Source organism: Moschus berezovskii, chromosome 10 (assembly GCF_049115385.1).
Source record: "Moschus berezovskii isolate FMDL1 chromosome 10, NW_MosBer_1.0, whole genome shotgun sequence".
NCBI lineage: Eukaryota > Metazoa > Chordata > Mammalia > Artiodactyla > Moschidae > Moschus > Moschus berezovskii.
In genome coordinates, this window is record NC_142469.1 from 88,767,074 (window position 1) to 88,794,892 (window position 27,819).

A 27,819-nucleotide genomic window follows, 5' to 3' on the forward strand; every position below is an offset into this window, starting at 1 on the left:
TACACGTAGATAATTAGAATGAACTAGTGCCATAAAACATGTACTAAAAAGAAAAGTCCAATGACAAAAAAGTCTATTTCACTTCCCCTTTCCCAAGGCAACTACTTTCAACTATTTTTGCTGTTTCTTTTAGTATGTATATTCATGTCTCTAAATAACACACTTCTATTACTATTTCTTGATTGTTTTCTGTTTTGTTTTAGGTGTGGCCTATTGACTTCTCTGTGTGGAAGATGGTGTTTTAATTCACTTTCACACCTCTTTTCCATAGACACACACTCTTCTTGTCCCATTCTCCCAACACAATTCCATTATACTTTGTTAGGTCAGTATTCTATGATTATGAAAATGCCAGTCACAGCTGAGCCATGATTACTTTCCTGTAACTACATATTTATTTTTGCTTTTCTAGAAGTTAATTGTGTTTTTATGTTGTTGCTCTTAGTTTTATTTACACTCATAACCTGCTCAACCCCACATGGTCTAAATCTCCTTTCTAGATACTTTGACTCCTCAGAAATTCTACCAGTTTCATCTTCCTGAAGAAATCTCTCCGGCCACCTACTCACCTCATCTAGACAGAGAATCCTTTCAGCCAGGTTCCTAACTGTCATCTTTGTCTCCCTTTGCCATCAGCCTGGGATGCCTTTGCCTCTCTCCTCTGTTTGAACTTGTTAGGAGTCTTTATTCTGTGTTATTTTTCTGCTTCATTTTTTTCTTTCGTTGGAACGTATTCCTCAGCTTCTTCCTGAGAAGGAGAACAGAGAAGATAAAAAAATTTTTGAGACTTTGTCAATCTGAAAATGTCTTTATTCTACCTTCACCTTTGATTGATGGTTTGACTAAAATCTGGGTTAAAAATATATCTTCCTCAAAAGTTTAAAAGGTGTTGTTCTGTTAGTTTTTTGACCTTTAATGCTTTTTAGGTGATCTATTTCTTTCTCTCTGGAATTCCTATTATTTGGAATTTGAAGTTAAATGGTTGGACCCCTAAAGTGCCATCTATTCTGTTATTTTTTGCTTCTTTTTCTTTCCTTCTACTTTATGGAAAAGGGTCTTCCATTCTCCTGCCTATAGGCTGCAGGTCAGTGTGCTGGATGGTAGGTGAATGAAGACATTCACTTAAACATCTTCTCTTTAGGTGGGCATCTCTAACGCAGTCTCGGTTCAGATTCTAGCCTTGCTCCCCTCCTGCCACAGTAAGATACACTCACTTCTATTTTAAAAAATATTTTTATAAATATTTTTATTTTGTTAGTTGTGCCGGGTCTTAGTTGCAGCATGTAAAATCTTTTAGTTGCAGCATGCAGTTTCCTAGTGTGGCATGTGGAGTCTAGTTCCCTGACCAGGCCTCCTGCATTGGGAGTGTGGTGTTTTACCCATTGAACCACCGGAGGAATTCCTACACTCACTTTTTAAGAAGGCGTCTAACCAAACATATTTGTTATTACCCCACCACCACTGCCTCCTTTTCTGTCCTCAGCTTTCAGTTCTGGTTCCCAAACCTTTGAGTACTTCTTTATGATGTAATCATTTCTTGGTCTTCTCAACTTTTTGCTTAGGATTCGACTTTCTTGAATCTGCTGAGTTAGTTACCATTGGCCCATTTGCTTTACAAATTCTGAAATTTTGTTGCAGCTTTCTTCTATCTTGTTCTTTATGTTGTTGGTGTGTGCCTTTTCCAAAGTTCCTTTAGTGGAATTTTGGAAGAAAGAAAAAGTAATGTTCAATTTGCCATTTTACCCAGAATATAGATCTTTAAACGTGTGTGTGTGTGTGTGTGTGTGTGAGTTACTCAGTCGTATCCAACTCTCTGCTATCCCATGGACTATCTCCTGGAGTTTGCTCAATTTCACGTCCATTGAGTCAGTGATGCTGCCTAACCATCTCATTCTCTGCTGCCCCCTTCTCCTTTTGCCTTCAGGCTTTCCCAGCAGCAAGTTCTTTTAAAATGAGTCACCTCTTCATCCAGGTGGCCGATGTATCGGAGCTTCAGCTTCAGCATCAGTCCTTCCAGTGAATATTCAGGGTTGATTTCCTTTCGGAGTGACTGGTTTGATCTCCTTCCTGTCCAAGGGACTCTCAAGAGTCTTCTCCAGCACCACAATCCGAAAGCATCAATTTTTTGGCTCTCAGCTTTCTTTATGGTTCAGCTATCACATCCATACATGACTACTGGAAAAAACCACAGATTTGACTATATCAACAACCTTTGTCAGCAAAGTGGTTTCTGCTTTTTAATACACTATGTAGGTTTGTCATAGCTTTCTTTCCAAGGAGTAAGCATCTTAATTTCATGCTGCAGTCATCACCTGCAGTGATTTTGGAGCCCCAAAAATAAAGCCTTTCACTGTTTCCATTTTTGCAATGAAGTAATGGCATCACCAACTCGATGGACATGAGTTTGAGTGAACTCCAGGAGTTGGTGATGGACAAGGAGGCCTGGCATGCTGTGATTCATGGGGTCGCAAAGAGTCAGACACGACTGAGTGACTGAACTGAACTGAACTGACTGAATGGGACCAGAAGTCATGATCTTAGTTTTTTTAATGTTGTATCTAGGGCATTAATAATTCTGTCTCCTGAGTTATAGGCATAATATAGAAACTGATATCCGAATAGCTGTTTGGTTTTACAGGATCATTTAAAATCACTTGGTCTGTATGGGTTTCTAAAGGAATAGTACTTGAAGTATTTTGAATAAACTACCTCATGAAATAAACTAATGATGGATGGAAAATGTACAAAGCCCTAACTCCTAATATGTCGTGGGTTTCCCAGGTGACGCTAGTGGTAAAGAGCAGTCTGGCAGTGCTGGAGACAGAAGAGACAAGAGTTCGATTCCTGGGTGGGGAAGATTCCCCTGGAGGAGGGCATGGCAACCCCCTCCAGTATTCTTGCCTGGAGAATCCTGTGGATAGAAGAGTCCATAGGGTCGCAAAGAGTTGGACATGACTGAAGTGACTGAGCATGTAATGTGATTGTAAAATAATTAAACATTCACAGAGTGCTTTTATATACATTTTAAACCTCATTTAATTATCAGAAAAAGAAACCTTTATAGGTAATGTCATTACCATTTTACCAATGGAGAAACTGACACTCAGAGGTATGAAACGTCTCCATCCACTTTGTACAATTAGAGTTAGAAACAGGAAGGCCTCTGACACCTAGGGGAGCATTCATTCTCCCACACCTCATTTGTTCTCAGGTCGAGGCAGTTAGCTGATGAGCTGGACTCCTCCGTGAATGCTCTTGAAAAGTAAAACAAACCCCTCCCTGACCAACAACAAAACCTTCTGGGGTGGGGTGGGGAATAGGGCTTATCTTTATAGACATTTATGAAGGAGGTGTTTGGAGGATGTTTACTGAATTAAAATTGTTCATCTGTTCCTGAAAGAAAGCCTGGCCACTGACTTTATAAACACTGAATGCTGAAGATACCAGTCCTCAGTGTCCCGCTTTGGGATTCTTGAACGTGAAAGTAAAACACAAGGATTCTCTCATTCTTTTTTAAAAAAATTAAGTCTTTATTGAATTTGTTAAAATACTGCTTCTGTTTTATGGTGTTTTTGTTTTGTTTTGTTTTTTTTTTTGCCTCGAGGCATATGAGATCTTATCCTCCCCACCAGGGATGGAACCTGCACCCCCTGTGTTGGAAGGTGAAGTGTTAACTACTGAACCACCAAGGAAGTCCCCTCTCTTTTTTAAAAGAATTTCCTTTCCTTTTCTAGGTTGCTCCTCGGTGTTCCTTTTTTACATGATATCACCTGCACAAAAATGTTGGTGGTGGAAAGTACAGTGGTCCCCTGGCAGGAATAAACTCCTAGAGAACTCTTGCAGTTTACCAGAAAAATGTTCCCTAGTTTGTAATCAGGGTCAGTTCTTCTGGATACTGTTAAGTATTCACAGCCTTCTCGAATAGAAGAGTCTGGAAGACTATGTATTAGACTTTAATCATTGATTATTTTATAGTTATTATATATTGTTGTTGTTGTTCATTTGCTAAGTTGTGTCCTACTCTTTGCAACCCCATCGACTGTAGCCCTCCAGGTTCCTCTGTCTATGAGGTTCTCCAGTCAAGAATACTGGAGTGGGTTGCCATTTCCTTCTCCAGAGGATCTTCCTGGACCAGGGACTGAACCTATGTCCCCTGAATTGGCAGGTAGATTCTTTACCGCTGAGCTACCAGGGAAGTCCTAGTTATTGTATACAGTGGTATTAAATGATGAGACATTTTTAATTTCCATGTAAAACAATTCTGTGTCATTGGATTATTTCTTCTTCATCTTTTCAAAGAGCAAGGGTTACTTTCATACTCAGAGAAAAGGAGAGAGACTTTTACAAACAAAGAAAACCTTAAATAATCTGCTGACCCATGGGTATTAAAGTTCACTTATGATTGTGAGATGAATAATAAGATGTTAGTAATAAACTGTTAGTGCTATGGCAGCCAATGCACTATTTATACTGATAGTTACTGAATCTTCATTAGTTTTTGAGTGAATTAAAATCACAGAATAGATGATAATAGAGCACATACACAGAGTGCTTACTCTCTGCTGGACACTCTTCTAAGACCTGTTTTTTTTTTTAAATTGGAAGATAATTACTTTACAATGTTGTGTTGGTTTCTGCCATACAGTAAGTGAATCAGCCATTAGTATATACATATCCCCGCCCTCTAGAGCCTCTCTCTCACCTCTTCCTCATCCCACCCCTCTCGGTCATCACAGAGCACCGGGCTGAGCTCCCTGTGTTACGCAGCAACTTCCCACTAGCTGTTTATTTTACACATGATAGTGTGTATATGTCGATAGTGAACTGAAGTCACTCAGTTGTGTCTGACTCTTTGTGACCCTGTGGACTGTAGCCTGCCAGGCTCCTCCATCCTTTGAATTTTCCAGGCAAGAATACTGGAACGGGTTGCCATTTCCTTCTACAGGGGATCTTCCCGACCCAGGGATTGCACTGGGGTCTCTCGCATTACAGGCAGACTCCTTACTGTCTGAGCCACCAGTGCTACTCTCTCAATTCGTCCCAACCTCTCCTCAGCTTGGATTATCTCATTTAATTCTCTTCCTCATATTCTGCAGTTGGTATTTATACATGTGAAAGATAAGACAGAGAGGAGGTGAATATAAGGAAACATGACATCGGGAGACATTTGCAAAGCACTTATCTTTGCAATAGGAATTGCAAAAAGCACTTAGGAATTGCCCTCTCTTACTGCCAGGAACCCTGAAACCGTGAGGAAGTCCAGGCTACTCCCAATGGCAGCAGAGTTCTCTCCCCAGGCTGAACACTTTGCCACACTCTTCCACTGCCCTGAGTGGATATGGAATTCTAAGCAGATTCTACAACTAGGAAGCAGTATCCTGATTGCCTTAAACACTCTGAAAGACTAGTAAGGTCTTAATCCAGTGCTCCTTAGGAACCTGGTTCATGTCACACTAATTTTTATTCCTTTTAGTCAGCAAGAAATGTCTCTGGTTCAGTCTTGGGTGACGAAGGATTGGAACATGGCAGGAGAATTATGTTCGGAGGTTGCATTTTGCCTACCTGGTGTTCTTTACTGATTTGGACAATAGACTGATGATACATTTAAACTATCTACCTCCTTTTCAAAACTGGCTTTTCAAGTTCTCAGAACCTCTTATCAGACTGAAACTTAGCCAGAGTTAAAGCTGCCTAGCCTCTCTGTCGGAGAAGGCAATGGCAAGCCACTCCAGTACTATTGCCTGGAAAATCCCATGGATGGAGGAGCCTGGTAGGCTGCAGTCCGTGGGGTCGCTAAGGGTCGGACACGACTGAGTGACTTCACTTTTCACTTTCACACATTGGAGAAGGAAATGGCAACCCACTCCAGTGTTCTTGCCTGGAGAATCCCAGGGACGGGGGAGCCTGGTGGGCTTCCGTCTATGGGGTCACACAGAGTCGGACACGACTGAAGTGACTTAGCAGCAGCAGCAGCAGCAGCCTCTCTGTGCTCTCCTGCCCCCACTGCTCAAGAACCTCGATTTAGCATACTGCATTATCAAACAGCTTCTGCAGTCTTTCTTGTGGAGGCTGCTTGTGTGTGAGATAGTCTTTTTTTAGCATCATTTTTTTTCTCCTTACCATGCTTATGACCACAATCCTCAAAAGGAAAGGAAGGCTGTCCTCAGACTTGTTAAGAAACACATGCTCCTTTTATGTGTATGCTTTACATTAATGTATGTATACAGTATGAACAGGAAGTTGTAAATGTAGACTCTCAAAACCCAGGTGTGTAATTAGGCCATGATCATCAGGACAATGATTTGGTACATGTTTCTTATGTTTGTGTGTTTAAATTGGAGCAATGAATTTTGGTTTAAGTGCAGCAGCCTTTACTTTCAAAGAATTATGATTTATCCACAAGTCACATCATCCTCCTAGGTGCTCTTTAAGAAGAACACAAATTTGAGGGTATAGAGAAACCTAAAGAGGGATGTATCAGTTAGCTCTGTCAGTATAACAAAGTACTCCCAAGTCACCATTGTTATTTCTCATCATTGTGAAGATTAAATGAGATAATCTACAATATGTAAAGCTTCTACAATAGTACCTGGCAGAAAGTAAATTCTAATTAGTTCTTCCAGTGGGTTCAGTCATACAGATGTAGGGGTGGGTCACCTGGGGGGACTGGCCTCTCTCTCCATGTGGTCATTATCTTCTAGGAGGCTAGTCTGAGCTTCCTGACATGAGATTTTGGTGTTCTTGGTAGTAACAGGGCACAAGCCCCAATCTGCTAGTGCTATTCAAACATCTGCTTGCATCATGTTCTCTATTGTCCTGTCTGTAAAAGTCTCATGGCCACACCCAGATTGAAAGTGTAGGGAAATTGACACTACGTATTTTTTTTTGAGAATGATGCTTTCTGTTTTAATACAAATTCTATAAGCATGTATACATACACGTACATAGATTGCAAGCTTTTGGTGCCCCCTCACTAAAGAACTGTTAAAAACACTTTGCCAGACAGGGCCAATTGATACATTGACCTCTGCTCAAAGCAGGCTGGCTCCCTCTTCCATGAGCTCTCTTGGTTCTATTGCACCTGCTCTTCTATGCAGACCCCACTTATTGTCAGAACTGTGATTTCCTAGCCCTCTGCCCTCCTTGTGAGTTGTGACTGGTGAGAAAGCAGCCGATTACTCTCAGTGAAGCTTTACCTCACTCCCCCAGAATCCTGACCGTGATGAACTTTTGTTAACAGGGCGTGTCTTTTCCGTCAAGACCACTTCTTGATCAGGAGGTACTGCTAAGAATTTGTGGCCTTTTTTTTTTGTACAATCAAATATAGTCTGCCTTTGGTAAAAATTACTCACATTTCTGCTATAAGAAAGATACATTCACTGCTATCATAGAATTTGAAGAAGCCTTATCGCATTAAGGCATCAGCCTCTGAAGTCCAGAGGCTAATCTGTGATCTGCATCACTTCTCGGTACAGACGAGCCCCCTCAGATACAAGCACATCAGATATGGATCCTCTTGATCTAGTTGGATCAAGAGGATCTGGATCTGTGGATCTAGTGGATCCGATAACTAGATAACTTTTTACGATCATATATTGTATCTATATTGCATATAGATATGATACATACACAGTATATATGATAACATATATTTTAGTTATCTACCAATAGTTATAATAGTTTTTACTTATCATGGACAAATTATCTCCTTATACACACCCAACACAATGGTGAAAAGGCAAAAGATGACCGCTCAAAACTACAGAAACAGAACACAGGCAGCACTCAGCAGTCCACAGCAACTCTATCCAGGCCCATGTTGTTAGGTGCCCCCCTACTCCTGGGCCAGTGGAGGCTCCTTCACTAGGACCCAGTTCTCTTCCTCTGGAATGGTTCACTGGTGTCTCTGTACTGCCCTCGGCTCTATCCTCTGAAACATTCTTCCTTTTCCCATAAGAAATGGCTTATATTTGCTTCTAAGTAATTTCTGTGGCCTCATTCTGTAAAAACCCAAGCATCTAGAGGCCTCTTTTTCTTTGAATGATCTCTGTCTCCTTTAGATCATATTTTTCTGCTTGTCGGTGCAGGCGTGCATGCTAAGTCACTTCAGTTTTGTCCGACTCTGTGTGATACTGTGGACTATAGCCCGCCAGGCTCCTCTGTCCGTGGGATTCTCCAGGCAAGAACAGTGGATTGGGTTGCCATGCCCTCCTCCAGGGGATCTTCCCGACCCACCTTTTCTTATATTTCCTGCATTGGCCAGCAGGTTCTTTACCACTAGCGCCACCTAGGAAGCCCATGCTTGTCAGTAAAACTCACTTAAAAACTTTGAGGACTTCCTTAGAATCCCAGAGAGTCCATGCCCCTAAAATCCACAGACACAGTTGGGTTTTTTTTGTTTTTTTTTCCAAGTCAGACAGACCTCCCTTGACTCTGGGCTGAGCATCAGACTGCTATGAGACAGTGCTTCTAGGAGTCTCAGAGCCACTCTTGTCCAGCTGAGGAGGGTTACAAGGCATCACGTTAAATTTTACAAAAGTCTTCTCTCTGAGGCCATTTCTTGCTCTAAGACAGTGCCTCTAGGAGTCTCAGAGCCCCTCTTGTCCAGCTGAGGAGGGTTACAAGGCATCACGTTAAATTTTACAGAAGTCTTCTCTCTGAGGCCATTCTTGCTCTAAGAAGCTTGTCTTCCAGCTGAAGAGACTGGAGATATAAAAGATTTTCTTTTCCAATATCATGAGTTCTGGTTCTTCTCTATTTTCTCAAAATAATGCTTACTAATTGGATAAATCATTTTGCAGCCCATATGTCCTTTCAGTTCAGTTCAGTTCAGTTCAGTCGCTCAGTCGTGTCCGACTCTCCGTGACCCCATGAATCACAGCACGCCAGGCCTCCCTGTCCATCACGAACTCCCGGAGTTCACTCAAACTCATGTCCATCGAGTCGGTGATGCCATCCAGCCATCTCATTCTCTGTTGTTCCCATCTCCTCCCATCCCCAATCCCTCCCAGCATCAGACTCTTTTCCATTGAGTCAACTTGTCACATGAGGTGGCCAAAGTATTGGAGTTTCAGCTTTAGCATCAGTCCTTCCAATGAACACCCAGGATTGATCTCCTTTAGAATGGACTGGTTGGATTTCCTTGCAGTCCAAGGGACTCTCAAGAGTCTTCTCCAGCACCACAGTTCAAAAGCATCAATTCTTCGGCGCTCAGCTTTCTTCACAGTCCAACTCTCACATCCATACATGACCACGGGAAAAACCATAGCCTTGACTAGATGGACCTTGGTTGGCAAAGTAATGTCTCTGCTTTTTAATATGCTATCAAGGTTGCTTGCAGAACCTTATATGCAGCTAGAAACACTCAAAGAATGCTTCCAAGCTTCTGCCTGGAAAACTTGGCAGCTAGATTCAAAATTCATTGTGTACATTTTCTGTCCTTTATGCTGCTTCAGGCATCACTTTTACCAGTTGTTTTGCTCCTAAAGAGTGTGGGTTGCCTTTTTGCCTTACAGCTAGAACTGGACATGGAATAACAGATTGGTTCCAAATAGGAAAAGGAGTATGTCAAGGCTGTATATTGTCACCCTGCTTATTTAACTTCTATGCAGAGTACATCTTGAGAAACTCTGGACTGGAAGAAGCACAAGCTGGAATCAAGATTGCCAGGAGAAATATCAATAACCTCAGATATGCAGATGACACCACCCTTATGGCAGAAAGTGAAGAAGAACTAAAGAGCCTCTTGATGAAAGTGAAAGAAGAGAGTGAAAAAAGTTGGCTTAAAGCTCAACATTCAGAAAACTAGGATCATGGCATCCGGTCCCATCACTTCATGGCAAATAGATGGGGAAACAGTGGAAACAGTGGCTGACTTTATTTTTCTGGGCTCCAAAGTCACTGCAGATGGTTCTTGCAGCCATGAAATTAAGAGACGCTTGATCCTTGGAAGGAAAATTATGACCAACCTAGACAGCATATTAAAAAGCAGAGACATGACATTGCCAACAAAGGTCCATCTAGTCATGGCTATGGTTTTTCCAGTGGTCATGTATGGATGTGAGAGTTGGACTATATAGAAAGCTGAGTGCAGAAGAATTGATGCTTTTGAACTGTGGTGTTGGAGAGGACTCCTGAGAGTCCCTTGGACTGCAAGGAGATCCAACCAGTCCATCCTAAAGGAGATCAGTCCTGGGTGTTCATTGGAAGGACTGATGTTGAAGCTGAAACTCCAATCAATACTTTGACCCCCTGATGTGAAGAGCTGACTCATTGGAAAAGACCCTGATGCTGGGAAAGATTGAGGCAGGAGGAAAAGGGGACGACAGAGGATGAGATGGTTCGATGCCATCACTGACTCAATGGACATGGGTTTGGGTGGACTCCAGCAGTTGGTGATGGACAGGGAGGCCTGGCATGCTGTGATTCATGGGGTCGCAAAGAGTCGGACACAACTGAGCAACTGAACTGAACTGAACTGTACAGTTTCCTCATCACCACTCCAGCCTCCACTAAGAGTTTGCCTGCCATTTTCCTGGTTTTTGCTAATAGCTACCTCTCTGCTTTTCACCCGCAGTTTGCTCCCAAAGCTGACGCTGAATGTTTTAAGCCTGTCATGGCAACGTGCTGCTTGTAGGTAACAATTTCTCTATCAGTTAGTTTTTGTGGCTTAAGAAACTGCTACAAATCGTAATGGCTTAAGCAGCAGTGGGCTTCCCTGGTGGCTCAGAGGGTAAAGCGTCTGCCTGAAATGCGGGAGCCCCGGGTTCCATCCCTGGGTTAGGAAGATCCCCTGGAGAAGGAAATGGTAACCCATTCTGGTACTCTTGCCTGGAAAATCCCATGGACAGAGAAGCCTGGTAGGCTATAGTCCATGGGTCACAAAGAGCTGGATATGACTGAGCGACTTCACTTTCATTTTCACTTTTAAGCAGCATTGATTAATTATTTCTTACAGGTCTATCAGCTGGCTTATCGGTTTTCTATTGGTTGTCTCCTGGCTCATTTGTGTAGCTGCAGGCAGTTGATGGATTAGCTGGGAGCTGGGTTCAGCCGGGATTACTAAGACTCCTGGGTCTTATTCTGTAGGCGAGTTGAGGCTTTTTCATATGTTTGATACCAGGGTCCCCAGTGACAAGTTCTTTTGCAGATGTGCTTTTCAAGCTTCTGCTTTCATTGTATTTACTACTGTCTCATTAGCCAGAGCAAGTTCCAGTCTCATGGCCACACTCCAAATTCAAGGAGTTGAGAAGTAGTCTATACTTCTTGATTAGAGCACATGCAAAGAATGTGTAGTAAAATTTTTTCAACCTTCCACAAAAGAGTATGTCCATATTTGGGAGGGGAAAATGGGCCCTAAAGGAAGTCAGGTTAAGAAAGTAGATCATGAATCGACGGTCAGTCACATCATGGCAGTAACCTAACAATTTGATGCTGTCATAATTATTGTGAATCTTGTTGATGGGTTATATATCAGTTGTCCAGTACAAAGGCAGGCTTACACTGGACACTCAGTTTGCCACTGGTGCTAGCTTTTCCTTCCCTGCTGTGCTTAGGCTTGACCCTTGAGGGCTGCTGACCCACTCATAGCTTACATTGTTAAATGCTTGGTTTTTATGTAATTTCTTGGCCTGATATCTGTGTGGGAAGTGAGAGGAATGTCAGTAGCAGTATAGGGAAGTAACTGAGATGGAGTCTGACATTGTAATCATGCGGAAAAAGAAACATTTTAAAACAAAGAAAAGTGCATCATTACACAATTCAGGGATTTTAGTCATGATAATCTGAGTCACCGATAAATTGTATTCAGTTTCCTCTCTTTAAGGAAGCAGTGAAATATATCAGTGCAGTTTAGAAGAACATCACTAACTTGATAGACATGAGTTTGAGTAAGTTCTGGGAATTGGGATGGACAGGGAAGCCTGGCGTGCTGTAGTCCACGGGGTTGCAAAGAATCGGACATGACTGAGTGACTGAACTGAACTTCTAACAAGAAAGGAGTAATATTTTTCACGTTTGAAGGAAGAAACTTCAGCTAGGTAAAAGTCGCTTACACAGAAACCTCATGCACTGATGATGTTGAATAACAGATTTTTCTGCATTTGGGTAAAAAATGTCAGCCAAGGGACTTCCTTGCTTCCACTTGCAGGGAGCATGTGTTCGATCCCTGGTTTGTGGGCTCCTCCCCCCAGAAAGCCAGCCAAAACAATCATTTGTTTCCTTGGAGAATTAAAGAGGAAGAACCAGCCAACAGTATTAGGATCAATGGTTTATAGGGCGTTGAGAGGAAGAGGGACAGAAAAAGAAATGTAAAGGTTCTATGGGATTGTCCTTAACTAGAATTATGAATTGAAGTAACTGGGATAAGTGAAAGTTGCTCAGTCATGTCCGACTCTTTGTGACGCCATGGACTTCTCCAGGCCAGAATACTGGAGTGGGTAGCCTTTCCCTTCCCTGGGGGATTTTCCCAACCCAGGGATTGAACCCAGATTTCCCACATTGTTGGTGGATTATTTACCAGCTGAGCCACAAGGAAAGCCCAAGAATATTGGAGTCTATCCTTCTCCAGGGGATCTTCCCAACCCAGAAATTGAACTGAGGTGTCCTGCATTGCAGGTGGATTCTTTACCAACTGAGCTATCAGGGAAGCCCTATGAATTGGAATAGAAAAGATCATTAATAATTCTGGAAACACTATTGATGTCTCTTTTTTAAAAAAAATTAAAAACAATTTTAGCCACTCCACTTGCAGTATGTGGGATCTTATTTCCTCCACCAAGGATTGAACCTACATCCCTTGCATTGGAAGCATTAACCACTGGACCACCAAGGAAGTCCCTGATGTCTCTTGTTTTTAAAAAATGCTCCGTGGAATAGGTATGAAATATAATCAAACTAGACTCGATGATTTATTCCCCATCACTTTTTCTTTCTATATAGATTTCTGCTATATTTTCCAGACAAAGGTTTGCTTCACATTCCAGGGCCAAACCAGATCAGATGTAAGATATAGCAACAACAACTGTGTGTGTTTGTAGGTGCTGATACAGGTAACAGTGGAGGAACTTGTATGGATGATTTGACCCTAGAATCTGGAGTTCTCCTCCCTTTACTTTCTCCTTTACAAGGTTGTCTACTAGCATTTCCTCACTTGTCACTTCTACACCCCCAACTGTAAAACTCCCTCCAGGATCTTTCAACAGTCTTGAGTCAGTCGTTACCACAGTGGATCTTTGTTAGAATTATCTGTGCTTGTTAATAATTTTGTGGGCTTGAACAGTTATGATGAGTGACTACCTGACTGAGTGCTCTAATAATTGAAACATTACTATGCTGGGAAAACTCTGATATGAAGACATTATTGTTTAAAAGAAGGTAATGGTTGTAATAGTGAAAATCTTTTCATGTGTTCATCGAGAGCTAGGTTATTAGAAGCTAACAGTTGCTCTAAATAAAAAACCTCACTTAGGGAATGCTACGGTCTGGATGCTTGTATTCCCCCCAGATTGATAGGTTAAAATCCTAGCCTCCAGGGTGATGGTATTGGGAGGTGGGGTCATTGGGATGTGACTAGGTAGTGAGTGTGGAGCCCTTGTGAACTGGAAAGGTGCCCCCATCAACAGACCACAGAGAGCTTGCTTGCCCCTCTGCCATGTGTGGTCACAGTGAGAAGGCCATTTACGAATGAGGAAGCAGGCCTTTAACCAGACTCAGAACCTGACCATGCTGGCAGCCTGCTCTCAGATTTCCAGCCTCCAGAACTGTGAGAATTACCTTTCCAATGCTTACAAGCAATTTTCTGTTGTTTATAAGCCATCCAGTATATTGTTATAGCAGCTCAGATGGACTAAGATGGAATAAGTTCCCTATAAGATTAAAGATTTCAGAAACCCTTTTAGGGCGAGGCTCAGGAAAAAGAAACTAACATAGCTTTGTGGTTTATAGACGGGCTCTCAAGTCAGATTTTCTGGATTCAGATCTCAGTTTTCTATTTATTAACTTATATGACTTTAGGCAAATTGCTTGAAACACCAGGTTTTACTCATTGGAATAAAATGATTGTTTATGGATCTGAATCAGTGTGCTGGGAAAGTACAGCCCTTGCTCTTTAAGGGTGGTGTTACTAGTGAAAGTGAAAGTTGCTTAGTCGTGTCCGACTCTTTGTGACCCCTTGGACTATACAGTCCATGGAATTTTCCTGGCCAGAATACTGGAGTGGGTAACCTTTCCTTTCTCCAGGGGATCTTCCCAACCCAGGGATTGAACCCAGGTCTCCTGCATTGCAGGCAGATTCTTTACCAGGTGAACCACCAGGGAAGCCCGGTGTTACTATGGTGTGTCCTAAAAGTAACTGCTAAATTACTGTGACACAGGCCCTGTGGGGTTTCTTGGTTCTTACTGCATGTCTGTGGTGATGGTGGGCAGGAGGGACAGGGTGGGGTGGTCGAGAAAGGTGTTTTCAGGAGGACCACATAGGGCTGTGCAAGTTGTGTTCAGCACCAGGGTGAGGGGGCTGGAATCCCATCCCACACCCAGTTCATCGGTTCCTGTGCCCTGGCGCAGGGCTGCGTCCACCCAGAGACGTCAGATGTCATATGGTCCCTACCATATGGCTCATCCAGGCACTGTCTGGACCAGTGGTGGACCTCAGCATAAAGACACATTCTGATTTGGAATCATCTTTTTTTAACAGGATTTGAAAAATAGGTATAAAGTCAGGATTTAGGAGATACAGATTATAAAATGTGAAAAGCAGAACGTGGGTGCTGCACTTCAAGTTCCTGCTCAAAAGTGCTCATTTGGAGTATATATCTGCAAGATCTTTTTAGTTTTATTAATAAGCAAGCCCTGTGTGTGTGTCTAAATGTGTACTTCAGTTCCTGTTGAAACAAGACTCCTAAACTTTCTGAACTCACATCACATAAACATAGTCTCTAAAGCATCTCTTTGGCGTAAATACCGAAAGGAAGGCTCTTCCATGCTTTTCTTCTTCTGTAATTTCCAAGTTAACCTCCATAATAAGCCTCACACGATTTGTGTGTTGCTCTGCTGCTCTGCATTGTATCTTCCTGTGTCTGAGTTTCTCACATACTGCTACGAAGCAGGGAAAAGTTTTTTTCCCCTGGTAGTAGGCAGAATGTACTTAATATATGTATTGCTTAATGTATTATATAAAGATCTCTTTTAAACCTAATTCTCTCTTTAAAGGTTTTATCTCCAAGTAGAATTACATTCTGAAGTACTGGAGTTAGGGCTTCAACATATGAATTTGCAAGGGGACTGGGAGGAGGTGAGACAATTCAGCCCATAACTTTGTAGGTTTTGTTCCCCTTAGCATAAGTAGGCACATGAAGGATAACATCTCTTATGATCGGAGATATGACTGTGTATTGTGTTTATAACTGATTCCTTTAGAAGCAACAAGGGAATAATGCTTTCATGGGTATTCTTTGTTGGTTGGTTGTTTTGTTAGTCAATGAGTCTGTCTGACTCTTTTGCAACCCCACGGAGCCTGCCAGGCTCCGCTGTCCATGGGATTTCCCAGGCAAGAGTACTGGAATGGGTTGCCATTTCCTTCTCCCTGACTCTGGGATTGAACCCACATCTCCTGCATTGGTAGGCAGAGTCTTTACTACTCAGACACCAGGGAAGCCTAGGCTATTCTCTGTAGCATCCTGAATATTGGTTTACTTACACAGTTATCACCCCCACTCATGGATCTTCTGAGGTAGGTGGAAACCTACTTTCTGAATCTTCCTTTCCCCATCTTTTTGAATCCTTCCCTAGCAGTTGCTTGTTTATCAAGGTGCCCCAACCTGGGAGCTATTATAAATTGTCCAGGACAGCATGAATAAAAAGCTGCCATAAGTACCTGTGGAGTTGGTCTGAAATTTGAGTGTGCATTAAAATCACCCAGAGGGAATCCTAGACCCTCTGAGTCAGAACCTCCAGGGTCCCAAGCATCAGTACTCCATGTTTTCAGCTTTTCAGAAGATGCTGTTGCCTCTTAAAGTCTCAGAGTCACTGAGCTACCATCATCTATTTTCTCTTACATCGAATCGCATTGCCCCGTGAAAGGAGGCTGACAGAATTTCCCAGAACTTCCCTGTGGAATCCAGGTCTCAGAACAGATGGCCTGTGTGCCTGGAAAGAAAATTAGAAAACAGAAGCAGATTTCTGGTAGCTGGTTGTAAATTTTCTTTTGAATTCTTCATCTCCATGAGAATCAAAAAAGCAGGATTTATTAAAAGACGCTTGCTCCTTGGAAGAAAAGCTATGACAAACTTAGACACCATATTAAAAAGCAGAGACATTACTTTGCCAACAAAGGTCCATCTAGTCAAAGCTATTGTTTCTCCAGTAGTCATGTATGGATGTGAGAGTTGGACCGTAAAGAGAGCTGAGCACCAAAGAACTGATGCTTTTGAACTGCAGTGTTGGAGAAGACCCTTGAGAGTCCCTTGGACTTGTTACCGAAGTAACAAAGGACTTGTTACTGAAGTTTTTCCTGATAGCACTTTTCAGAAAGAAGTTTGGGCCAGGCTGAAAGCATATTCAAAGCTCCCCCCAAATGCCATGAGAATTTCTAAGCAGATCATCAGAAACAAGGAGAAAGAAAAGTTACATGCAGTTAACGTGGAAGAAAGCAGTGTCCTGAGGGAGAGGTGGCTGTCAGACAAGTGCATGATTGCCATTGTGAACTTCTTGTCCAAAAAAGCAAAGCTGTGATGACCAGCATGGCACTGTTAAATGTTTCCACAGATGTGTTTTACTACTACTTCTGCTTGTCAATTCCTGAGCCAAATAAACCCCGTTGTGCCTTAAAAAAAAAAAAAAAAATGCAGGGAGATCAAACCAGTCAGTCCTAAAAGAAATCAGTCCTGAATATTCATTGGAAGGACTGATGCTGAAGCTGAAGCTCCAATACTTTCACTTGATGCAAAGGACTGACTCATTGGAAAAGACCCTGACGCTGGGAAAGATTGAAGGCAGGAGGCAAAGGGGACGACAGAGGATGAGATAGATGACATCTCTGACTTGATGGACATGAGTTTGAGTAAGCTCCAGGAGTTGGTGATGGACAGGGAAGCCTGGTGTGCTGCAGTCTATGGGGTCACAGAGTCAGACACGACTGAGCAACTGAACTGAATTGAACTGATTTGAACAACTTTATGAATAGTTTACTGAAGTTTATTAATTATCCTTTATCATAATGAGACAGGAGGGTCAATAGAATAGTTTGACTTTTCTTTCTCATTTACTATGGTTCCCTTTTTCAGCTGTCATAGTATAGAACCAAGCTATTGGGTATGTGACTTATATTGATTTTCTTTCTGTGCCTACCTCTGTATTTTGGTATAACTACAGTAAGGAGTACATTTAAACCATTTAGGGAATATTGTTAGAAGTAGTAGCCTCTTGGTTGACTTTCTGTTGTAGTTTTCCTAATGTTTGCACCTTGGCAACCTGGAAACCTTCTAGATCAGTGGGACCAGCTCATTTGGGGCTGAGCTAGGTCAAGAAAGGTGGGCAGAAAGGCAGTGAAGGCCACTTCCTTGTGTGGACCTCCTAGATAATCTCCAGCTCCCACGTCCTGCCTCTCTCCTGACCAGTTTGTAGACTTGAGCCTTCAAGTGAACTTAGACCTTCATCTCATTTAGGATCCATGGCTTCATGTTGGTAGGTCTTGGGAAGGAATGACTGTCTCTGAACATCTTCTTCGAAGGCCACTTTCTGTATAATTGCGTGCACTTTGCTCATCCTATTGTGAATGAAATGATAGCTTTTTCAGGGCTTCAGGAGAGCAGCACTGGGCCTGGGACCTGACTACGACTAGCAGAGACCAGCAAGCAGGTCCCTAACGTTCTGGTGTGTGGCGCTGTCCTTTAAGTACCCCCTTACCTTCTGTGGTACTGCTTCCCAAGCCTTCCTTGCATCCATCACCATTTCTTATCTTGTCCTTCAAAAAGCATTCATTCTCTGTCCTATTTATATTAAAAAATAAAATTTATTTATATTTTATTTTATCTGTATCTGTCTACAAAAATTATTAATTCTGCACTTGCAGAGTAGCATATATTGGCTGCTAACTTAAGCAGATAAATAAAGCTCAACTCCATACTAGCCAACTCATGTACTTTCCTCATGTCACATAAGGTGGTAACCTGACTGTAATGCATATATCTTAAAGGAGTTAGTCTTTTAAACAAATACTTATGGTTTTGTGGGGTTTTATCTAATTGATAAATCTACAGGACATTATAAAAATGTTGGAAAATAGAGAGGAGCACAAGGAAATAGTTAAAGTCGTTTATAATTCCACAATTTGAAAAAAAACTACATTTTGATGTGTATTATTCAAGTCTTTATTTCAAGATGTTTGCATTACAGCACTGCTTATTCTCTTCCCTTTATGGATTGTTTTTCTACCTAAAATGATTTTCATCCCATTAGATAGCCATCTAAACTGTGATTACGTAGCCGTCACTATCTCATTTTTGCACCTTTAAATTATTTTTTAATTCCTGTGAAAACTGTGGTGATGAAAATGTTTACAATGATGAGCTTAATGTAACTCTGAATATATGCTTAGAATAAATGTACCTAAAACATATTATTCAACTGCCCTTCTACAAGGGTTTTTATCCATTTGCCCTTCCACAAGCATTTTTTTCAGAGTTCCCAGAATTCTCTTTTAAATTATTATTATTATTTTGGCCACAGCCTGTGGCATGCAGGATCTTAGTTCTCCAACCAAAGATTGAACCCAAGCCCCCTGCATTGGGAGTTAAAATCTTAACCACTGGACTGCCAAGGAAGTCCCTAAATTATTATTTTTAAAAATTATTGCCAGCTTGATGGTAAAAAAAAATATTTCAGTGGCTTAACTTGCATTTCCTTGTTTTGATAGTGAAGTCCCTCATGTCTCACTTTTTTATACCTGCTGAAAATAATTGAAGGTAGTGATTAAGTGGGGCCACTCTAGAGCTGGACTAGTCACTTACTGGTGACCTTGGGTATGTTCATCTCCCTAAACTCACTTACCAACTCTGTAATAAGTAGGTAATGACAATACCTACTTTCTGAAGTCTATATGAAGATTAAAGACAGTATCACATGAGAAGTGCTTAGAACATGTTTACTAGCATTACAATAAGTACCTGATACCTACTATCTCCATGTTCTCTGGCACTTATATTTCTTCTTATATGAATTGCCTTTTCATTGTCTTTGCTAGGGCAAGTGGTTTTTCTGTTTTTTTGGTTTGGGGGGGGGCAAGAGTATTTAATATAGTAAGTATGTTAACTCATTATCTACTATGTATTGCAATCCCCTCACCCCCCACCAACTTGTGCTTTGTCTTTAAATTTTATTCAAAATGAGGAAATATTTAAGTATCAGGCAATTCAGGCCAGGGAAGGCATAGTTTTGGTCCAGCCTGGTTCTTTTTTTCTGCCTCTCAACTGTGCTTCTTGGAGTTACTTTCCCCTCAGTGAGAAGGTCTAGGTATTAATCTTTGTCATCAGAAAGCAGAAATGGCATTTTAAGCAGGATAACTTGTTGTATTAAAAATCACCACTATGGAATAAAACTTTGCTTAATTTATGTAACTAATGGTCATGGCAGATGGGAATCCGTGGTTAATATTTCACCATTTTCCATTTATCACTGAATCCAAGTTGTCAGCATTCCATTAGTGGTGTTGTGAAATTAATTACTTCATTTGAGGGAAGCTTTTAATTTGGGATCAAGATACCTGATAGATTGAGTAGCCACTAAATGCTGCTAGTTTCCTGCAAATTATATAATAGAAAGAAATCTTTCTAGCCACAAAATATTGTATAAAAGGGCAAAATGTTCATTATTTTGGCATATATACAGTATTAAAAATGAAAGTTTTTCACTTCACTGGAAAAAATATGGACACAGAGAACATTATTTTGCCTTGCCAAGCAGGGAATTGATCAGAACCACCCTTATAAAAGCACGGAAATTCTGCTTGAGCTGCCAGCTTATTTCAAAAAGCTATTAAAAATGGGCAAATATTGCTGCTGTGTGATGGGTATATGGGAGTGTGTTATTGCTAGTAGGCTTGTGTACGATTGAAATTTTCCGTATAAAACTTTTTTAAAAAAGCAGTTTTGTTAACAATATCTACCACTAGAGATACTGGGAAAAATTGAACGTCTTTTACTTCTGATTCTTCCTCTGGCTTTTGCCATGTGAATCCCACACAGATAACTTATCTTCTTTCTGCTCACCTCTCCTACTTATTAAAATCACATCAGTCAGTCAGTGAAAGTCGCTTAGTCATGTCAGATTCTTTGCCACCCATAGACTGTACAGTCTGTGGAACTCTCCAGGCCAGAATACTGAAGTGGGTAGCCATTCTCTTCTCCAAAGGATCTTCTCAACCCAGGGATGGAATCCAGGTCTCCCGCATTGCAGGCGGATTCTTTACCAGCTGAGCCACACTTAACTATTTCCTGATCTCTTTTATTCAATATCATTCATTAGCTTGTATTTTGGGATTTTCCCCCAAAATATTTTTAAGCACTGAGTCTCAAACAGACATTCAAATTAAAGTATGTATTGGTGATATTGGGCATAAGAGCAAGGAAATTTCAACTTCCAAATTTTATACTTCCTTATCAGATTTTCATCTTTGTTCATTTTGTTGTTTTACTTTGCTGCTGCTGCTAAGTCACGTCAGTTGTGTCCGACTCTGTGCAACCCCATAGACGGCAGCCCACCAGGCTCCCCCGTCCCTGAGATTCTCCAGGCAAGAACACTGGAGTGGGTTGCCATTTCCTTCTCCAATGCATGAAAGTGAAAAGTGAAAGTGAAGTCGCTCAGTCGTGTCTGACTCTTCACAACCCCATGGACTGCAGCCTACCAGGCTCCTCTGTCCATGGGATTTTCCAGGCAAGAGTACTGGAGTGGGGTACCTTTGCCTTCTCCATGTTTTACTTTAAGCAGGTTCAATTTTTATGTTTTTAAGATAAAAAATTAAACCATGATTTATATCATTAAAAAATTGTTATGATGTACAACACTGAAGATGCTCACAGTGCTGAAATAGACACAGAATAGACAACACTTAGAGTTGGTCTCAAAGCTTATAAATTGACTATCCTTATTTAACAATCTTTTTTTTTTTTTTTTGCTTCTTATTGGCCTTTATTTTTCTGCAAGTAGACTGAAGCTATCTGAGTGCTTGAACTTTGATATGTAAAGCAACATTTTCAGGTGATGGATACTACAGATACTATAAATTTGAATCAAGAGATAACAATAATAAATAGTGGTAAATAAAAACTGTTAGATGTCTCAACAGTAAATAGTAAAATACAGAAATTATTCTTAAAAAAATACATTTTAAAGATAAATAAAATGCAGAAAAAGATCCAAAAAATATTCTGAAAGTCAAGGCAGAAATTTGTCATTAATGTGACAATGTGTTTTTTTTATAAGTATGTATTTCACTTATTTAACAATCTTTATCTTTGCTAAGGGCATCTCAGATGGTACTAGTGGTAAAGAACCCACCTGCCAATGCAGGAGACATAAGAGATGTGGGATCAATCCATGGGTCAGGAAGATTGCCTGGAGAAGGGCATGGCAACCCACTCCAGTAGGCTTGCCTGGAGAATCCTATGGACAGAGGAGCCTGGTGGGCCACAGTCCATAGGGTCGCAGAGTCCCACACGATTCAAGTAAATTAGCACGCACACACACATATAGATAGGGCTTCCCTAGTGGCTCAGTGGTAAAGATTCCACCTGCCAATGCAGGAGATGCCGGTTCATATCTCCCTGTATGGGGAGGATGCCCTGGAGGAGGAAATGGCAACCCACTCCAGTATTCTTGCCTGGGAAATCCCATGGACAGAGAAGCCTGGCAGCCAATGACTTAGGGGCTAAAACAAGGAAGAATGAAGTGGCTGGGCCAAAGCGGGAAGGACCCTCAGCTGTGGATGTGTCTGGTGGTGAAAGTAAAGTCCCATGCTGTAAAGAACAATGTTGCATAAGAACTGCAGATACCTACAAGCTACAAAACACAAAGGTGTTGTGACTCCCAATCACATCAGTCCTTCATTCATAAGCCAAATGTCATGAACCATTTAGCTCCTGTAGTGCATTTGTTACCTACACCCAGGAGTAAAGAATTGAGAGTCATGAGCAGCGAGCAGAAGGTTTCTCTATTTTAATCTTTAATTCTCTCAATGCAAATATTTTGAATCTCGCTAGAGGAATTTAACCTCCATGTTTCTATTTGCAGGCAAAATGAAGGACCGACTAGGAGAACTCGTGGAGTTAACCAAGCAGTTTGACCAGCAGTTCCCGGACGACGACGATGATTTTGACTCGCCTCACGAGGACATCGTGTTCGAGACCGACCACATCCTGGAATCCTTGTACCGAGACATCCAAGACCTTCAGCAGGAAAACCAGCACCTGATTGCCGACGTGAGGCGGCTGGGAAAGCAGAACACCCGCTTCCTCACGTCCATGCGGCGCCTCAGCAGCATCAAGCGAGACACCAACTCGATCGGCAGGGACATCAAGGCCCGGGGCGAGAGCATTCACCGCAAGCTGGGCGCCATGAAGACGCTGAGCGAGCAGGCGGAAGTCCAGCACGGCGCGCACTCAGCCGTGGCGCGCATCGCGCGTGCGCAGTACAGCGCGCTCGCCCGCACCTTCCAGGCCGCAATGCACGAGTACAACTGCGCCGAGATGAAGCAACGCGAGAACTGCAAGATCCGCATCCAGCGCCAGCTGGAGATCATGGGCAAGGACGTGTCGGGCGACCAGATCGAGGACATGTTCGAACAGGGCAAGTGGGACGTGTTCTCCGAGAACCTGCTGGCCGACGTGAAGGGCGCGCGGGCGGCCCTCAACGAGATCGAGAGCCGCCACCGGGAGCTGCTGCGGCTGGAGGGCCGCATCCGCGACCTGCACGACCTCTTTCTGCAGATGGCCCTGCTCGTGGAGCAGCAGGCGGAGACCCTGGACGTCATCGAGTTCAACGTGCAGAAGACCGTCGAATACACTGGGCAGGCCAAGGTGCAGGTGCGCAAGGCTGTGCAGTACAAGAAGAAGAACCCTTGCCGGACGATCTGCTGTTTCTGCTGCCCCTGCCTCAACTAGCAAGTGGCCCCAGGCCGCCACACCCCCATCCCCGAGCGGGATGGACAGGGAAGCGCTCTGGGGGTAGATTTTGAGGCCATCTGTCCTGGGGTGAGTTGCGCTAATCACTGTGGACCTGAACCCTTCAGTTCAGTTCAGTCGCTCAGTCGTGTCCGACTCTCCGCGACCCCATGAATCACAGAACGCCAGGCCTCCCTGTCCATCACCAACTCCCGGAGTTCACTCAAACTCATGTCCATCGAGTCGGTGATGCCATCCAGCCATCTCATGCTCTGTCATCCCCTTCTCCTCCCGCCCCCAATCCTTCCCAGCATCAGAGTCTTTTCCAGTGAGTCAACTCGTCGCATGAGGTGGCCAAAGTATTGGAGTTTCAGCTTTAGCATCAGTCCTTCCAATGAACACCCAGGATTGATCTCCTTTAGAATGGACTGGTTGGATCTCCTTGCAGTCCAAGGGACTCTCAAGAGTCTTCTTCAGCACCACAGTTCAAAAGCATCAATTCTTGGGCGATCAGCTTTCTTCACAGTCCAACTCTCACATCCATACATGACCACGGGAAAAACCATAGCCTTGACTAGACGGACCTTGGTTGGCAAAGTAATGTCTCTGCTTTTTAATATGCTATCTAGGTTGGTCATCACTTTCCTTCCAAGGAGCAAGCGTCTTTTAATTTCCTGGCTGCAATCAGCATCTGCAGTGATTTTGGAGCCCAAAAAGATAAAGTCTGACACTGTTTCCACTGTTTCCCCATCTATTTCCCATGAAGAGAAGGAAAAACAAACACGAGGTGCAAGAATTCCGGCCCAGCTCTTACTTGGACCAAGGATGGATCCCACCCGCTGATTCTTCAGTCACGACAGATGCCGGCTGAAGTTTTCTGAGGTCGTTTAAAGGACACATAGCACCCTCGCCACTTAAAGGAAGCCAAATAAGGAACTGATGTTGTGATTTAACTCTACGGTAGATGTCCAAGGCATGTTTGTACATGAACCTCTAGCCGGAAGTCAATTCTGGATCGGCTCACAGTATGAACTTGTCATCAAAATTCCAGTTCGTTTACCTTATCCTGAAAGTACCTCGGTTCCGTTCCTGTTCGAGTGAAACTGACCTTGGGAAAAACTGCACATCTTCCACATCTGAGTCTTCCTCTGGTTTATGCTATGCGATCCCCATCTGAATGTGTATCTTCTGCTCACGTCCTCTACTTACTAAAATCACATTTAACACTTATTATTTCCTTATCTCTTTACTTTCAGTATCTTCCATCGTAATACATTATGGGATTTTTTTTTTTCCCAAAAGTTTTTTGAGCACTCAGTATTGAACAAGCACTCAAATTGAAGTATGTATATCACATTATATATTTTTTCATAAATAAAAATAATTTAAAATTTATCTTTTTACTTGATAATTATGAATACACTTATATGTAAATGTAAAGTGCCAATATTTACTAATGTATGTACATAAGGACCAGTTGGTTTAGCTTTACCTTTGTAAATATGATATATAAATATCAAGAAAAACATTTTTACTGTGCTGATGTTGGTTTGCTTGTTTTGAGTTTGTCTTGCTCCTGTCTGCATCTCCATAGTTCACTTTGGATCAAAACCACCCAAGTTTATTTTGAGTTGGTTGGTTATGGTGGTAAAGAACATATCAAATGCTGAAAATGCATATAGAGTTAGAAATATTAAAAAAAAAGCTCTGAGAAATAATTACTTTTGTTTTACTGTGACCCATTCCTTTCATGCATTTAAACATAGTAATTTAAAATAAAATAGTCTTATTTTTCAAGTTAAACATTACATTATAAGCATGTTTTTTATGTATTTGTGTTCTGACCATTTAAATCTTAGTTCAGTTCAGTGGCTCAGTCGTGTCCGATTCTTTGCGACCCCATGAATAAACAGCATGCCAGGCCTCCCTGTCCATCACCAACTCCCGGAGTTCACTGAAACTCATGTCCATCGAGTCGGTGATGCCATCCAGCCATCTCATTCTCTGTCATCCCCTTCTCCTCCTGCCCCCATCCCTCCCAGCATCAGAGTCTTTTCCAGTGAGTCAACTCTTCCCATGAGGTGGCCAAAGTATTGTAGTTTCAGCTTTAGCAGCAGTCCTTCCAATGAACACCCAGGACTGATCTCCCTTGCAGTCCAAGGGACTCTCAAGAGTCTTATCCAGCACCACAGTTCAAAAGCATCAATTCTTCAGCGCTCGGCTTTCTTCACAGTCCAACTCTCACATCCATACATGACCACTGGAAAAACCATAGCCTTGACTAGACAGACCTTGGTTGGCAAAGTAATGTCTCTGCTTTTTAATATGCTATCTAGGTTGGTCATCACTTTCCTTCCAAGGAGTAAGCATCTTTTAATTTCATGACTGCAATCAGCATCCGCAGTGATTTTGGAGCCCAAAAAATAAAGTCTGACACTGTTTCCACTGTTTCCCCATCTATTTCCCATGAAGTGATGGGACCAGATACCATGATCTTCATTTTCTGAATGTTGAGCTTCAAGCCAACTTTTTCACTCTCCTCTTTCATCAAGAGGCTTTTTAGTTCCTCTTCACTTTCTGCCATAAGGGTGGTGTCATCTGCATATCTGAGGTTATTGATATTTCTCCCAGAAATCTTGATTCCAGCTTGTGCTTCTTCCAGCCCAGCTTTCCTCATGATGTACTCTGCATAGAAGTTAAATAAGCAGGGTGACAATATCCAGCCTTGACGTACTCCTTTTCCTATTTGGAATCAGTCTGTTGTTCCATGTCCAGTTCTAACTGTTGCTTCCTGACCTTTTCAATTATTGTTTTAAAATTCTTCTACCACCTCGTTTGAGGCTGCAACTGGTGAATGAACCTCTGAATGGGGGAAGGGGGAATGAAAAAAAATTCACACGGGGATATGTCGCTTTCCTGAGTTATTAGTAATAGTTTAGCAAAATCATCATGTTTTGGAGATTTGGTTTCATTTGCAAACTTTGTAATGTCCTTACCTATACTCAACATCGGAGAAGGCAATGGCAAGCCACTCCAGTACTCTTGCCTAGAAGCAGTCCGTGGGGTCGCTGAGGGTCGGACACGACTGAGTGACTTCACTTTCACTTTTCCCTTTCACACATTGGAGAAGGAAATGGCAACCCACTCCAGTGTTCTTGCCTGGAGAATCCCAGGGACGGGGGAGCCTGGTGGGCTTCCATCTATGGGGTCACACAGAGTCGGACACAACTGAAGTGACTTAGCAGCGGCAGCAGCACACTCACCATGTTTCCTGTCTTTTTTATGAATCAACTCTGAACTCTTCCTACTCATTGTTTAATAGATGAGAGGGTTTATTCAGTGGTCATTATTCTCAGGTGCTTCAGACAGTGAAATTTTAAAAGGAGTAGAAAGAATATCTGAACTCTTTGGAGCTCACTAACTAATCTGCTGATGACCATGAAATCTAGCCCTGCTCCTAATTTTAATTTCATGGTTAAATATGAGAATTGTGGAAACAAAGTCCCACTGGATTCTTCTTAGACTTCTCCCAATTCTTTCTCAGCTAATTCCAGGGATGATATATTTCACCTTTGACCTAATTCCCTTTCTCTAAAAAAAAAAAAGTTCACACAGCTCCATTACTAAATCTTCCATGGTAGTGAAGAGATACTGGGAAGACAGGACACGAGCTATTACTAGTTTCCGTAAGAGAGAATACTTTCTGAGTTTACCCCATAATGTATTTTCTTTGTTTGGAACCATTCATGAAAGTCATGGAGTTTGCTGGTTCTGTGTATTTTTAAATTTTTCACATTGGAAAGTTAGGTAAAAATTTCACTTTGATATACTTAGATTTGTGAACTGTTGCTTATTGAAAAGGCAAGAATTTCTCTTCCTGCTCTTCAGTAACTATCCAACTGTGGCATAGCAGAAAAGAACACAGATTCAGGACCATACTCTCTGGGTTTGAATCATGACTTTGCCACATACCAGCCATATGACTTGTGCCTGTTTCCTCATCTGTAAAAGGTATATGATAGAACCCACCTCCTAAAGTTGTTGGAAGAAGTAAATGACTAAATATGTAAAAGTACTTAGGATAGTGCCTGGCACGTGCTAAGTACTATATTCATTATTGTTATTGCATAACTTTCTTGTAGCCTGATAGAGCTGCTATTAATTAATAGCTATTAGCTTCTGAGGAAAAATGCATGCTTAAGGGCTTCCCTGGTGGCTCAGACAGTAAAGAATCTGCCTGCAATGCAGGAGACCTGAGTTCAATCCCTGGGTTGGGAAGATCCCCTGGATAAAGGAATGGATACCTACTTCAATATTCTTGCCTGGAGAATTCCATGGACAGAGGAGCCTGGTGGACTACAAACCACAGGGTCATGAAGAGTTGGACACGACTGAGTGAGTAACGCTTAAACGTCCATTCTTATGTTAATAATCTTTAATAAAATAGAAAGAAACCAAGACCTTCTCTGAATATTAGGGTTTAAGTTTTTTTAACAATGAAAGAGGTGTTTTCACAGTGGCATTTCATGCCTTCTTATATTCAAGTATGTTATGAAGATGAAATTAGATGTTCCACTCAAAAAAAGTTAAGCAGGAAGCAGCTGTTCTGCTTCATGTGACAAGTGCTTTCTCCTGATCCTTCCAAGCTATGAGTCAGAAAGTCCCAGCT

The 27,819-nt window shown here is 42.0% G+C and overlaps 1 protein-coding gene across 4 annotated transcripts in view; it reads left to right on the plus strand.

The window, feature by feature from the left end:
• Nucleotides 1-24,545, plus strand: part of STX11 (syntaxin 11) — a 59,472-nt gene extending 34,927 nt beyond the window's left edge. For all 4 annotated transcript variants that reach the window (XM_055433410.2, XM_055433413.2, XM_055433412.2 and 1 more), the window contains one exon: nt 22,282-24,545. In XM_055433410.2, coding sequence (XP_055289385.1) covers nt 22,282-23,150 — 869 coding nt within the window. In that variant the 3' untranslated portion in view covers nt 23,151-24,545. The remainder of the gene's footprint in view (nt 1-22,281) is intronic.
• Nucleotides 24,546-27,819: the final 3,274 nt, after the last annotated feature.